The sequence below is a fragment of the Heteronotia binoei genome, chromosome 5, assembly GCF_032191835.1.
Source record: "Heteronotia binoei isolate CCM8104 ecotype False Entrance Well chromosome 5, APGP_CSIRO_Hbin_v1, whole genome shotgun sequence".
Taxonomy (NCBI): Eukaryota; Metazoa; Chordata; class Lepidosauria; order Squamata; family Gekkonidae; genus Heteronotia; species Heteronotia binoei.
Genome location: NC_083227.1, coordinates 45238139 through 45252843, shown reverse-complemented (window position 1 = coordinate 45252843; position 14705 = coordinate 45238139). Strand labels below are relative to the sequence as shown.

General features: G+C 42.2%; 1 protein-coding gene across 1 annotated transcript; it reads left to right on the top strand.

Moving 5' to 3' along the window:
- The first annotated feature begins 3291 nt into the window (after window positions 1-3291).
- Window positions 3292-14599, top strand: PDHB (pyruvate dehydrogenase E1 subunit beta). Its single transcript, XM_060239411.1, has 9 exons — window positions 3292-3653; window positions 6949-7056; window positions 7146-7208; window positions 7355-7390; window positions 7517-7802; window positions 11055-11165; window positions 12101-12192; window positions 13321-13462; window positions 14119-14599. Exons 1-9 carry the CDS (start codon window positions 3534-3536, stop codon window positions 14262-14264), a joined length of 1104 nt encoding a protein of 367 aa, XP_060095394.1. The 5' UTR covers window positions 3292-3533; the 3' UTR covers window positions 14265-14599.
- Window positions 14600-14705: the final 106 nt, after the last annotated feature.

The following is a 14705-nucleotide window of genomic DNA, read 5'->3' as shown; positions in this document are numbered from 1 at the left end:
ACTGGTCCTTTCAGTTGGATAATGTACAAATATACACATTAACAATATTTGTGAAACTCAGATTGATCAAATCAATTATTTTAGTGAATAAGAACCAAGAGAATAGATCTCTCCTGCAGTAAACTATCTATTATGATCAGGGGTCATTTGGTAGGAAAAGAGGTGCTCAAGCTCACTAGCACAACTTATTTGCATATGCCACATACCCCTGACATCACTGGAAGGTGTACTAAATTATATCATCTCAGCATCTACCTTAAAATGCTCCTTGAATTATAATGGTCATAATAAAACCTTACTCCTATATTTTAAATTACTTTCTCCTATTTGGCCATAGTAGCATGATGAAGATTTCCATCTGTCTGCTTTATAAGTTTTGGTCATTTCCCCATTTTTTGTGGGGAAAAATATTAGAAAGTTTGTCAGATCTTAATAGTTCAGCAAGATTCTCACAGGGGGTTTGACCAGTGGTGCCCAGAAGCAATTATGGTATGTGTGTGTGTGTGTGTGTAAGAAAGAGTGAGCACAATAAAATTTAGAGGTTCCCGAGCTCTGCTCCTGCCCAAAATGAGGCCTGATTATGATAAAAAGGTCTGGGGACCTGGCCCAAATACATAGTTTTAATTTCATAGATTTATTGGGGCATTTATATGTCTCTTTTCTCTGTAACAGGACTTAGAGTGGCTTACAGAGATTTCCAAACGAAATTAATATCATAATTTAAACAAGCAAGACAAACAAATATAGCCTGGGGAAGTTCTCATTCACTGGGCTGGCTGTCACAGATCTGAGGCTTCAGCTGGAGCTTCTGGCTACACCCAGGCATAAGTACCTACAGGCAGAAGAGAAAGTCAATCCAGACATAATTCAGCAGCTGCCAGAATTCTCCCGAATAATTCAGTGTCTAAACAGATGTTGCTTAAGGTAATTCGTAGTCATATCCAAACACAAAAGTTGTGTGGATTTTAACGCCAACATAGTATGCAAACTTTCATGTACATCAGGACTCTTTGTCAGACTAGATGTTTAAAAGGGGAGAGAGGGTTCTCCTAAACTGTGATCTTAAGGCCACAGTCATAGGAAGCTGGTTGGTGTGCAGGTGAGGCTTGCTCAAGACTACTAAGTGAACAAGCTTTGCTATTAAAGCCTATATTTATGTGTGATACAAATGTTCTTTCCATAGAGTAAAATTATTATTTTATTATTATTACTTTAATTTTATATTCCGCCCTCTCCACAAGCAGACTCAGGGCAGCTAACAGTGTTTAAAACAATTCAAGAATACAATTTAAAACAATTAAAACAACAATACTTAAAACGCATTTCATGGTGCTGTTAATTTACAGACAAAGGATGGAGCAATGTTTTCTGTCTTTGATTGCATGTAACAAATATATAGGAAATATGTCTATCAACTGCTATTAAATATGATATTTGCTAAATGAAATTTATATTCATAATCTCTGAACGTTATGTGCTGGGGGTGAGTACCACAGAGTTTCTACAGTGTTAGTCAATGTACTGATGACACATACAGGTTTTTGCCCTGACATGACATCAGCATGTAGCCCCATATAATTTCCACTCCATCACTGTTTCTCCCACTGGCCTATCATGAAAGGGCTGGAGGGAGGTTCCCTTCCCTAGGAGATTGTCCGCTCTGAGTGGATGCTTGCCAAGCTTATTCGCTCCCTTTAATCTGGAAAAACAATTAAGAAAAAATGAACCCTATGGACTCTTGTTACCAAGAATTTCATATAACGCACACAGGTGAGAACCCTGTAATTTCTACATATATATGGATAATATTGTTAAAGAATGAAGCATTAAGCATGTAGAACACATTCTGGACAATTAAAACACATTGTTTCGTGAGACTGGCTGTGCACCTTAGATCCCCATTTTGATTTTTAAAATTTTCATGGACCCATGAGCCCTCCTTCCTCTCTTGCTGGCATTTCCCCCACAGACACATGTACTCTATGAAGTTTTTTACTTCCTTATGTTCTCAGAATAATAGTGTGACCCATACCAGACACGCTTTAAAGCAATCTTAAGAAAAAAATATTTTTTCCCTTCATGACCTCAGAATGTAGTTAATTCTATAAGGCTGCAACTCAAAATGCGCTTACCCACATTCTAATCAATCTCACCTTGATTGGAAAGTCTGTTGAACCAGAGATAGCAAAAAAATTCCTTATCAGTTACTTCTAAACAGACTAGTTGAACAGAGGTGGGAAACAGCCTGATAATGTTTTTAAGTGTTGCTCGTAGAAAAAGAACCCCAGCTTTACATGAAACCAGAACTTCCAGTATTCAGCTAAAAATCACGACTGGCAATTATTGTCTAGGGATGAAGGATAACATCTCCTCCTCCCCTTCTTCAAATATGTCAACCCAGAAGTTAGCACATTGTTTCTATTGCAAGTTGGTGACGGGGGCTTAGTGAGAGTGATTTATGACAGCGCTCCAGGGTAGCCCAGTGGTACTGTGTAACCAGGAAAAAGTTGGCAAAAGCTGTTCTGGCGCACACAGAATCCATGTAATAATTTTGAACTGACACAAAACATTGTGAAACTTTTAGTTTGTTGTAAACAAAAAAAAAACCCTGATGAAGTGAATACTGGCAGGACACAACACTGTAACAAGATACCTTGCACAGGGGACTACCTTTACTTAAATGATTATGTGATTTTTCGGTTAGTCCAAACAAAAGCCCTGTTCAGGGTTGCCAGGTCCAATTCAAGAAATATCTGGGGACCTTGGGAGTGGAACTAGGAGCAAATTTGTAACAAGCATAATTGAACTCCAAAGGGAATTCTGGCCATCACATTTAAAGACCTTCCCTGCATTGGAAATAATGGATAGGGGCACCTTCTCTTGGGGCTGAAAGAATTGGATCCCCTGGTCCAATCTTTTTGAAACTTGGAGGGTGTTTCAGCAGCGGCATCGGATGCTATGCTGAAAATTTGGTGTCTCTTACCTCAAAAAACAGGGGGGGCCCCAGATAGCCACAGATCATTCTCCAATATACCCTATGGGAATTTGTCTCCATAGGGAACAATGGGGTGCCCAGCAGACATTTCCCTCCCACCCCACCCCACCCCCGCTTTCTGATGACCCTGCAGCGGCGGGGGGGGGGGGGAGGGCAGGTCCAAACTCCGGGTCCCCTGCCTCCACCTGGAGATTGGCAACTCTACACATGTTTTTAGTGCGGTTTTTTATTATTATTTTCGGACCTACCCGGCTACTAACTACTCTCTCGTAAGCACCACCCACTTTCAGGCATGCGCACTGGGCTTCCTACACCGCCCGGGAAATGAGGGTTAAGCCTACAATGCTTTTCCTGTCACCTCGACCAATGCGTTAAAATAAGGGCGGAAGTGAGCCCTGTACAGCGTCAAGTGGGATCCCCATCGTTCTAACTTGTAGTCCTGCCCACTCTCTTTTCCCGCTGGTTGCCAGGCAACAAGAGACCCCGGGGCGGGGTGTGAGGGTTACGCCGAGACGTTCAGGTTGAGGGCACATCCAAGATGGCGACAGCAGCAGGGACATTGAGGTGTTTGGTCCGGTGCAACCAGCTGGTGGTAGCCGGGCGCCTTCCCGGACCCCCGCGGCGGGCCTTCCACGCCTCAGTGTCCGCTGCTGCTCAGGTAAAGGAGGCTGGAGCCGGGCTGCCCTTCGGGGCGAAATTGAACAGAGGAAACACTGCAGGTGGAGGTCGGGGTCCCCTTGGAGCTCTTGCCGGGGAAGGCGCCGAAGATGAGGTTGCTGAATAGGGTGGGAACTCAGTAGGAGTCAAGTGCACCTTTAAGACCAACAAAGTTTTATTCAGAATGTAAGCTTTGGTGTGCTCTAAGCACACTTCATCAGACGAGGAATCAGATACCTGATAAAGTGTGCTTAGAGCACACAAAAGTTTACATTCTGAATAAAACTTTGTTGGTCTTAAAGGTATACTTGACTCCTGCTTTGTTCTACTGCTTCAGACCAACACGGCTGCCCACTTGGCTCTATCTAGGGTGGGAACTCATCCCTCCGCCTCAGTATTTGTGTTTCTGACCCTGAAGGTGCTGGGGCTCTAGGATACTTTGGGCGGAGGATAAGATGTTCACACTCCTTTTGACCGTTGTCCCCCAGCTTCCTGTGCCAGTGAGCCCTGGGCAGCTTCGGTCAGGCTTAGTTTGCCTTGTAGAAAAGTGGGTTTTAGGGCTTAGCGTTGGCATGAGCTGTAGAGTCTGTGTGACCAGCTTCTAGAATATGGGTGACCAAAGTGACTCCAGAGCCACATGTGGCTCTTTCATACATATTGCGGCTCTCAGAGCCCCCACTGCCCTGTTGGCTGGCATGGAAAAAAGCATTTCTCTCTTTAAACCACTTCTCCAAGTCAGCCAGCAGCTTGGAAAATGCATTTAAAGATAAAATTGCTTTCTTTCCACCTCTCTTTATCTCTCCCTCCCCCATCTATTTGCCTGCCTGCCTTCCTTTCCTTCCTGCACTCAAACATCTAATGCTCATGTCTTGCAGCTCTCAAACATTTGACTTTATTTTATGTGGCTCTTACATTGAGCAAGTTTGGCCACCCCTATTCTAGAGTTAGGTTCTGGAAGCAGAAAATAGGCAGAATTTGAACTAAAGGAAGGACTAGATGACCCTGGATGTCGCTTCCAAGTCTATGATTCTAAGTGCTCTGTGGATTTTTTTTTAAAGGATTAGAGTGTTGGACTAGGGTTTGAGAGACCCAGGTTCAAATTTTCGTTCTTGCTTTGACGCTTGGACCAGTCACTCTGCCTCAGCCAGACCTACCTCACAGGATTGCTATAAGGATAAAATGAGGAAGGAAGACTCATGTCATGTAAGCCACTGAGCTCCTTGGAGGAAAGGGCAAGATTAAGAAAAAATGAGTTAGGTAAATAAAATGTGTGACCTTTCTAGAAAGCTGTTTGTATTGTTATTCCCTTATTTGAATCTATGAGCTCAGATTGCCTTTTTCCCTATTTTTAAAGGAGATGAGGGTGTTTTTCAACCTCATGCTAATGTTGTATATGCATGCTAATGTTGTATATGCAATATGAATATGTATTTAAGGGTTAATTACCCCGTGTTGACATGTACATGCATTTCAGATGCCTCACTGTGCTGTGGCTGTCATGCAGTTGTCATGCACTGAGCTCTTAGATCTGCTCCGTCACTCAGGGTTCACTAGTGATTGAGGGCTCTTGGGGATTGCTTAGGTCAGGAGAGGTTAAGTTAGGGCAACTGCCTGACAAGAGCAAAAGTGTACCAAAGATCAAAATTTGGCAGTGGCTGTCCTTGATAACCGAGGGGATGAATCTTTGCTAAAATGTTTTAACTAATGTCGCATTTTTAATATGCTGTGATAATGTGAAGATCTGCTTTTCTAAAGGTGGCAGAAGGGATTTTTATGTATGCATACCTGGTGCCTTGGGGGCATAATTTTGCCCAACAAGGCAAAGACTCTGTAATGCTGTTGTAGAAAGCATCCATTAAATTGCTAACTCTGTAGCAAGTCGTATGAGAGCCCTCTGTGGGATTGCAAGACTGCTGGCAGAAGACTGACAGCCTAGGTCCTTAGTGCCTTGTGAAATAACGTTTGCAGGATCATCACTTACTGTTTTTTTGAGCATAGGCTGTGGGAGGATAGAACAATGATATTACTGGGTGTGGTCTTGTGTCTCAATGTCAGATCTCCCAGAGTCTTGTTTAGTGGCTGTTATTGGTCTGAAAGATCTTGACACTGTTGATAGCCTAAGGGAACTAATTTTTTTCATTTCAACACAAAACTGAATGTTAGGCACCAGGAAGAAAGGCATACACATCCAAGTAGAAACTTGTCATGACTGTTGCTGCTTAAAGATCTTTCTCATTCCACCCACTCATTCCACCCACTGGTGGAACCAATTACCAGAAGAGGTGCGGGCCTTGCGGAGCCTTACCCAGTTCCGCAGGGCCTGCAAGACTACCCTCTTTCAACTGGCTTTTTCTTAATGTGGAATCTATTGTACTTTCGTCACGTAAAATTGTAAGATGAGTAACATCGAGACTGTAGCACCAAACTAATTTGTTGGTTTTTAAATGTGATGGTTTTAATGTAATAATACATAATTGAACTATAATATATAGGAAAGTGTAATATATAATTTGTTATGTAATCAGTGTACTTTTATTATTGTATTATTGTATCATTGTAATGTTTGCATTTTATATTATGATATGTAAGCCGCCCTGAGCCTGCTTCGGCGGGGAGGGCGGGATATAAATTAAATATTATTATTATTATGTGAACTTGGCCAGATTAAAACCTAATGAACTGTCTTTAAGCCCATTCCTCTTCCTGAGCCAGCTGTGGTGTAGTGGTTAAGAGTGGTGGACTCTAATCTGGAAAGCCAGGTTTGATTCCCCACTCCTCCACATGCAGCCAGTTGGGTGACCTCGGGTCAGTCATAGTTCTCTCAGAGGTCTCTCAATCCCACCTACCTCACAGGGCATCTGTTGTGGGGAGAAGAAGAGAAGGATATTGTGAGCCACTCTGAGACCCCTTTGGGTAGTGAAGGGCAAGGTATAAATCCAACTCTCCTCCTCCAAATCTGACTGGCACACTGCCTGTCTTGCTTCTCCCTCACAGATTCACATTGCTGAGCATAATGGACAAGTTACCCACTGTTACAACAGTTGGTGCGAGAACACTTGCTTGAGAATAAGACCTTTAGAATAGACCTGGCTTTTCTCAATGTCTTGAAAAACACCTTTGCCATTCTCTCCTAGCCCTTTTATGCTCATCTGAGACAGAGATCCCATCAGACACTCTTAAGACAGAGGAGTTCCCTGCTAAACTTGCAGCCAAAATATTATTCATCTATGGTAAGATTTCAGTGTGATTACTGTAAATAGTTGGATTGTGGCCTCAGTATGTCTCTTCATCAACAGATGACTGTCCGCGATGCTTTAAATCAGGCCTTGGATGAGGAACTAGAGAGGGACGAGAAAGTTTTCTTGCTTGGGGAGGAAGTGGCTCAGTATGATGGTGCATACAAGGTAAGAGTACTTAGAAAGGTCAGTATAATAGAATGGCAACATAATGTAACAACTTAAAAGCCTTCTTTGTTTGTTCTTTACATCTATAGATTAGCAGAGGACTCTGGAAGAAATTCGGTGATAAGAGGGTAATTGACACTCCTATATCAGAGGTATGCATTCTGAGTACATTTTGATTGTTATGTTTGAATACTTCATCTTAAAAAGATTTTCCTGCCAATGCATTCAGCAAAACTTCTTTTTCAGTCATTGCGATACTAAGATCTTTATCATATATTTTTCTTTATTAATTTTTTAGATGGGATTTACTGGAATTGCTGTAGGTGCTGCTATGGTATGTTGCCCCCTTTAGGGTTTTTTAAGTAAAGGAAAGAATATGAAGAAAAGAATAAAACAATTAATTCTTGTATTTTAAAAAATGCTAGTGAGAACGATCAAAACAGCTACTTTATTTTCACAGGCTGGCTTGAGGCCCATTTGTGAATTCATGACCTTCAACTTCTCAATGCAAGCCATTGACCAGATCATAAACTCGGCTGCCAAAACCCACTACATGTCTGCAGGGTTGGTGCCTGTGCCCATTGTCTTCAGGGGTCCCAACGGAGCCTCGGCAGGAGTAGCAGCCCAGCATTCGCAGTGCTTTGCAGCTTGGTACGGGCACTGTCCCGGATTGAAAGTAGTGAGTCCTTGGAGTTCAGAGGATGCAAAAGGTCTCCTTAAATCATCGGTCCGGGATGATAATCCAGGTGAATGAAGCCGCGAGTTCTCTCTCTCTCTCTCTCTCTCTCTCTCTCTCTCTCTGTAATGCTAAAGTGTTAGTTTCTTGGGTAGGTTCTCTTGCTCAGTAGCATTTCGCAGGTGACCTTGTCTTGTGGAATGTGCGTTGTGCTTAAACTGTTCTGGGTATGAATGAGAAATAAGTGCAGTATCATCTTGTGAACACACTACCACTGTCTTGATAAGATCCATTCATTCCAATGTTATTCCTTGTGCTTGAACCAGAGTGGGACTAAGTTGTTACTATTGGATAGATAATTCAATAGAACATTTTCCAATTGTGTACTAAATTGCTTAAATTTTAGGTCTGGGTTCTAGTTTTGTGAGCTTTAGATAATATTCGCAGCCTCTGGGCAGTGTTCCCTGTAAGCTGAGTTAGCGTGAGCAAGCTCACACATTTTTGTTTTAGCTCAGGAAAGATGATCCCAGAGCACAATAATTTATGCAGTAGCTCATAATTTTAATGCTAGTAGCTCACATCTTTAATACCAGTAGCTCACAAAGTAGAATTTTTTGCTCACAAGATTCTGCAGCTTAGAGGGAACATTGCCTCTGAGGCAACTTGGCCAACAGTTCTGGAAACCGAGGGAAATTTTAACTGCCATTTGTAGTACAGCAAGGAGTTGAGTGAATGGGGTCACCTGTCCAAAAAGGAAAAAGGCAAAGATTCTTCTGGGCTAGCATGAACTCATGCAGATCTTTGGAGTCCAAGCAGATACAGTTGGGCACATCTGCATTTAATATGCTTACATGAATATAATTTTCATAGAGTTGTATTCAAAACAAAACAAAAAAAACCCAACAACAGCCCATGACCTTGTGGAAGGGATTTTTTTTGCTGCCTCCTGCTTCTTACATGAATAGTTTCACAGCTCACACATAAGGATGGGGCCACAATTACTGATTCTGCCTTCAGCTGCAGCCTCCATGCATTGCACTGCTCACCATTCCTGAAGATCCCCCAGCCCTTTTGAATAGATTTGGGAAACGTGGAAAGGGCAACAGTGGGATGGGAGAGGAGAGCAAAAATAATAGAATCATAGATTTGGAAGGGACCTCCAGGGTCATCTAGTCCAGCCTTCTGTATAGTGCAGGAAATTCACAAACACCACCCCCCCCACACACACCCAGTGACCCCCCCGCTCCACATCCAGAAGACAGCAAAAAAAGAGACTCTTCCAGGATCCCTGGCCAAACTGGCCTGGAGAAAAATTGCTGTCTGACCGCAAGGTGGCAAACAGCATTTCCCTGCTCATGTAAGAAAGGGCCACAAGAACTAAGCACTGATGCAGCCCTTCCTGCCCTCCTTTTCATGATTTCCCTAAGTTCACCGAGTCAGCAACCTTTCTACTAATTTGCTATGTTCATAGTTCTTTAGGGTACAGCCCATAATTTCTTCTGATTGGAATGTTTTTGGCTTGGGCACCTGTAAAGTTTGGAGTTTTTTTGGTGGAAAACAATTGAGAGGACTTTGTTGGAAAAGTTGTAGATGGTTTGAATAAGAATTTGGAACTCTGAAAAAGAGACAGATATGAACTTCAGACATTGGGCCATATAGACTGCTAGGATAGGGAGGTGATAGATAGTGTTGATTAGTGGAAGTCCCACCTAGAGTTCCTCCAAGCAGTATCTGCTCAATATTCAGAATTTTTTCAAGTATTCTGCTGCTACCCAAAGGTTTAGAATGATATCCGTTACTCAGACAAAGCAAATAGGTCATGTACTCTGCAAGATTTTAGACACATATTTGAGCAGTTTTATTTAAGAGGTAGGCTTTTTAGAAATGAATTGAAACAATTTAACTAGACTAACTAGGTGCTCCTCTTGAGGAATAGCAAAAAATGAACTGTGACTGTATTTTTTTTATCCTGAACCAGCCAAGCACTAGATAGGGATGGGCACAAACCTAAATCTGTAATATAAATTGTGTGGTTCATCTGTATGATCTCATAGAATCATAGAGTTGGAAGGGACATCCAGGGTCATCTAGTCCAACCCCTTTCACAATGCAGGAAATTCACAAATACAGCCCCTCTCTAAATTCATCTGCTTTTTCAACAACGTACTTTTTCACTTCTAGTTTTGTTCCATAGTACCAAAATAAGATCCTCCATACCAAAATGAGTTAAACATGAAGCAGGAGCTATGGTTAAATCCACTAACATAATTACAAAAAAACAGCAGTAGTAGGATCTGTTCAGTGTTGGGGAAGTGGCTGGAGGATGAGGTTAAGCCAGGAGTGGCCAAACTGTGGCCAATATGTCTTTCAGACATATTGTGTGGCTCTTAAAGCCCCCACTGCCCTATCAGCTGGCTTGGAGAAGGCATTTATCTCTTTAAATCACTTCTCCAAGCCAAGCCTACTGGCAGCTTGGAGAATGCATTTAGAGTTAAAGTTGCTTTCTTTCCACCTGTCTCCTTCGTCCCATCCCCAGCTATTTGCCTTCCTTCCTTCCTCCCTTGTCTCACAGCTCTCAAACATCTGATGTTCATGTCTTGCAGCTTTCAGACATTTTACATTCATGTCTTGCAGCTCTCAGACATCTGACATTTATTCTATGAGGCTCTTATGTTAAGCAAATTTGGCCACCCCTGGGTTAAGCTCTTCCCCCTCCCCAAGCTATGTTACAAGTAGAAATCATCATCTTCTGAGCTGCTTTTAGAAGCCAATAAGAAAATAAACATGGCAATTTATAATACATGTCTGTTTTCCCTATTGAGGCTTATAGCTCAGTTTGAGAGCCAGTTTGGTGTAGTGGCTAAGTGTGTGGACTGTTATCTGGGAGAACCAGGTTTGATTCCCCACTCCTCCACTTGCAGCTGCTGGAATGGCCTTGGGTCAGCCATAGCTTGCATAGGAGTAGTCCTTGAAAGGGCAGCTGCTGCAAGAGCTCTCTCAGCCACACCCACCTCACAGGGTGTCTGTTGCGGGGGGGAAAGGTAAAGGAGATTGTGACCGCTCTGAGACTCAGATTCAGAGTATAGGGTGGGATGTAAATCCAATATCATCATCATCATCATCATCATCATCATCATCATCTTCTAGCTGTGTAGGGTAGTGGTAATTTTACTGAGTTAAATGGTGCAGGGGGAGAGCAGTTATATTCACCCCATGCCATAGTACTGATCCAAAGTGCCCCCCACTGCTGATCTGCACACTTATGACACATGCAGATAATTTCATCAGAACATTCCAATGCATATTCTTATTTTCTTTACAGTTGTAATGCTGGAAAATGAACTGATGTATGGTGTTCCCTTTGAAATGTCTGAGGAAGCTCTGTCAAAGGACTTTCTTATTCCTATTGGAAAGGCTAAGGTAGAAAAACAAGGTAAGCCAAGCTTTGCACTGTGATGGTGTTCTCAACTCCAGGGTCACTCTAAAAAACTCTTCCCTCCTTACATAGTTGATGCACTTTAAAAGGCCCATGCTGTTTGAAAATATACTTTGCCCATGCTCTGTAAAAGCATGTCCTTCTGCATATGCTGGGCTTCAATGAGAATATTTCCCTCAGTACCAAAAAAGATTTTTTTCAGGCCCATCAGTTTTGCTTTCCAGTAACAGTATTGGTTTTTGGCATGGTATATGGGACACTGTGTGTGTGTACCCTTTATCTGGTGTCAGCACAGAATGTGTAGTTTAACAAGGAAACTCCCAACATCTGTTGGCCATCCCCGGCCCAAGAGACGCCCGCCTTACCTCAACTAGGGCCAGGGCTTTTTCAGTCCTGGCCCCAACCTGGTGGAATCAGCTCCCTACAGAGAACCGGGCCCTACCTGGCTTATTAGCCTTCCGTAGGGCCTGTAAAACGGAGCTGTTCTGCCAGGCCTTTAGTTGAGGCTGTGGTCATCTATTCTTGATCTGGTTGGCCTCCCCTATCGGTACTATCACCTGTGTTACAAAATGGATTAATATCTGCTATCTCTATGAGATATCATGATGTGAGACGGCCAGGCTGGGCAATACGTGATACAGTAAACTTCTCTGAGTGCTGTTGAGCTGTCTGTTTTTAAAATGTTTTTATTGTATTTTATTGTTTTATCATATGTTGTACTCCGCCCTGAGCCCTACGGGGAATGGGCAGAATAGAAATATACTAAAATAAATAAATAAAATAAATGAAAGAACAAATTTGAATAATAAAATGTAATTTAAAAAATTGGGGGGGGGGGCTGGGTGGTGGCCAGTAATGATCTTTAACTTCTAGGAATGTGGGCTGAAACATGTGCATCCTCTTATTAGCATTGTTGGGACTTTCTGTTTCAGGAACCCACCTTACTTTAGTGTCTCATTCTCGATGTGTTGGCCACTGTATGGAAGCAGCCGCTGTTCTTGCCAAAGATGGGGTGGAATGTGAGGTATGCTGTCATTTCAAGGCAAAGTCCGCAGTGAAGAAATCTGTTTTAGAACTGTGTTAATGTAATGGGTAATTTCCACCAGTTTCCCCCTTCCTGCTGCAGATCCCTGCTTTGCCTTTCATGCTGTTCCTGAGGGTCTCCTGTCACCTAGAGCCAGCATTTTGAAGAGAAGAGTGAGTGGGGAACATTTTGTTCCACTGTCGGAAGGGCCTTTGAGTGGAAAATTTAGGCTGGATCCAACCCTAAGCTTTCAATGGCTATTTGACCAATCATTTAGATGAAAAGTGATACTGCATCAGCCTTATTCTCCCTTCCGCTGCATCTAGCTCGGTTGGGAACAGCCAGCCAGAGTTTCAAGCAGAGGTCTGTCCAAGACCTGCTGAGATTTTCATTGGAAATGTCAAGAGATTAGATCTGAGTCATTTACACGTTCTCTACTGATTGAGTTACCTAAGGAACATCCACCTCTGGGGAAGAAATACTGCTTTTGTGGATATACCTCATGGTAGGAAGGCACCAACTTAATTGAAACCCAACTCTGAATAAGTCTCTTTATAGAAAAATTCATACAGATTTAGAAATCAGTTTAAAACTCGTGACCTTAAGAGCTGTTGCTTGTTTAAAGAAAGTCCATTTTATATACTTCCCTTGCGTATTTTCTGTGTAGGGACCAATGTTCCACCCTATTATGAACCCTACTCAGTCTCCCCTCACCCATGCACAAGCAGCCGTCTGCTTTTGGAGACCACAGAGCATTACCATGCTTTGAATGACTTCACAGCCATAAATTCTGTGGCAGAAGAGAAGGAATTAAGCTCCCCGCTACCATGGACTGTGTAATTTGTTTAAAAGCTTTGATTCTCAGCATGTAAATTCCATGTCAGTCAAGCTTTTGTGCTTGCCGTTCAGATTCCCAATGACCCCAGCAAGGCTTAAGTGAGAGGACAAAAGCTTTGTATACCTGTAATAGAGTATGGCTGGGAAAGTGCTTTTTTGCCCTCCAATGGGGAAACATACTGATTACCCAGCCATTGTGTGCAACAGATGGCTTGGTATCTCTGTACTAATATGCAACCATTTTACACAACAAGGTGGAATACAAGCCTTTGGCTCTTTTTTCTTTTTCAGGTAATAAATCTTCGTACTATTAGACCTATAGATATTGATACCATTGAAGCCAGTGTTGTGAAGACAAATCATCTTGTAACAGTTGAAGGGGGCTGGCCACAGTTTGGAGTGGGAGCTGAGATATGTGCCAGGATTATGGAAGGTATTTTGGATGTTCTTTTAAATTTATGCTAACTATCCCTGTGGCCTTTTTTAGGATGGGTGGGGAGGAGAGTCACACATTAAGGGAAATTGTTTCCCAGCTGTGTTTATCTCAATCCTTGACAGGAAAGCAAAAGGTCTCTAATTTGCCTTTCCAGTAAATATACCTGCATTGTATAGGCTATCAGCTGTAGTAGGTAGGAACCATCTCATACTTTCAAATGGGAAAATCTTTCATTACACCTGTTGATCTCTGGCTTACAAACTGCACTTGACCTTTAATGCTAGTGATGTTTCTAACTGAAATCCTAAATTGCAGGCAGTATTTCTACTACTATTTATCTGACTAGAGATTAAATTGTGGGAAACAGCAATAAAGGGAGGCATTGGAGTCCTTGAATTTTGTTCTTTTATATAAAAGGAAGCCAAGGATTTTCAGCTTGCCTTCCTGGCTGCCTAAAAAGCAGCAGTACAGTCTTCACTGGGTGAGACTTTGAGCTGGTGTGTCAATTTCTCAGCTCTTTCCATATGTCCCTTTTTAGATACATACAAACCACAGCTGTTCCACAAGGATCAGAGCTTCTTTCCTCCATGCCTGGACCCTATCCAGCCCCTTTAATTTGAGAAGGGAATCTTTACATTTTGTTCTGATTCCAGGTCCTGCTTTCAACCACTTGGACGCTCCAGTTGTTCGTGTCACTGGTGCAGACGTTCCTATGCCTTACGCAAAGACTTTGGAGGAGAACTGCCTACCTCAAGTAAAGGATATAATACTAGCAGCGAAGAAAACCCTAAATATCTAGGTTTGGTGTATATATTTAAGTGCTTCTTCTGGACTTAAGTCTGTAAAAATATTTATGGAATGCATTTATTATATTGTAAGCTGGAAAAGGGTGGAGGGCCTATATAGTGCCTCCCATCCTACTTCGAAGAAGAAAATACAAAGGGAGAATTGACAGACTTAACCTTTTGTAATTTGTATTTTATGTAAAGAACTCTCATTGTAAGACAATGTTCTTGTTTATCATTGCACAACTGAATCAGTCTCATTCTAAGCGACATCCCTAAATATATCATCAAGACTCTTTATGCTCATTTTGTAATCTGAAAAGCATGAAATAAATAACATGAACAAAAACAGTTTTCCAAAATTGGAGTACACTTTACTGGCTTGGGTAAGGGAGACAGCTTGTACTGGAGCTGCAGGATTCCAATGATCCCATTTCAAAATTATTAAAAACATG

Excerpts from the sequence above, each read along its gene's own strand:
- PDHB (XM_060239411.1), top strand. The coding sequence starts at position 3,534 with ATGGCGACAGCAGCAGGGACATTGAGGTGTTTGGTCCGGTGCAACCAG. Across the intron at positions 7,057-7,145 it reads AGTATGATGGTGCATACAAG|ATTAGCAGAGGACTCTGGAA; the intron begins GTAAGAGTACTT and ends TTACATCTATAG. Across the intron at positions 7,209-7,354 it reads TTGACACTCCTATATCAGAG|ATGGGATTTACTGGAATTGC; the intron begins GTATGCATTCTG and ends TTAATTTTTTAG.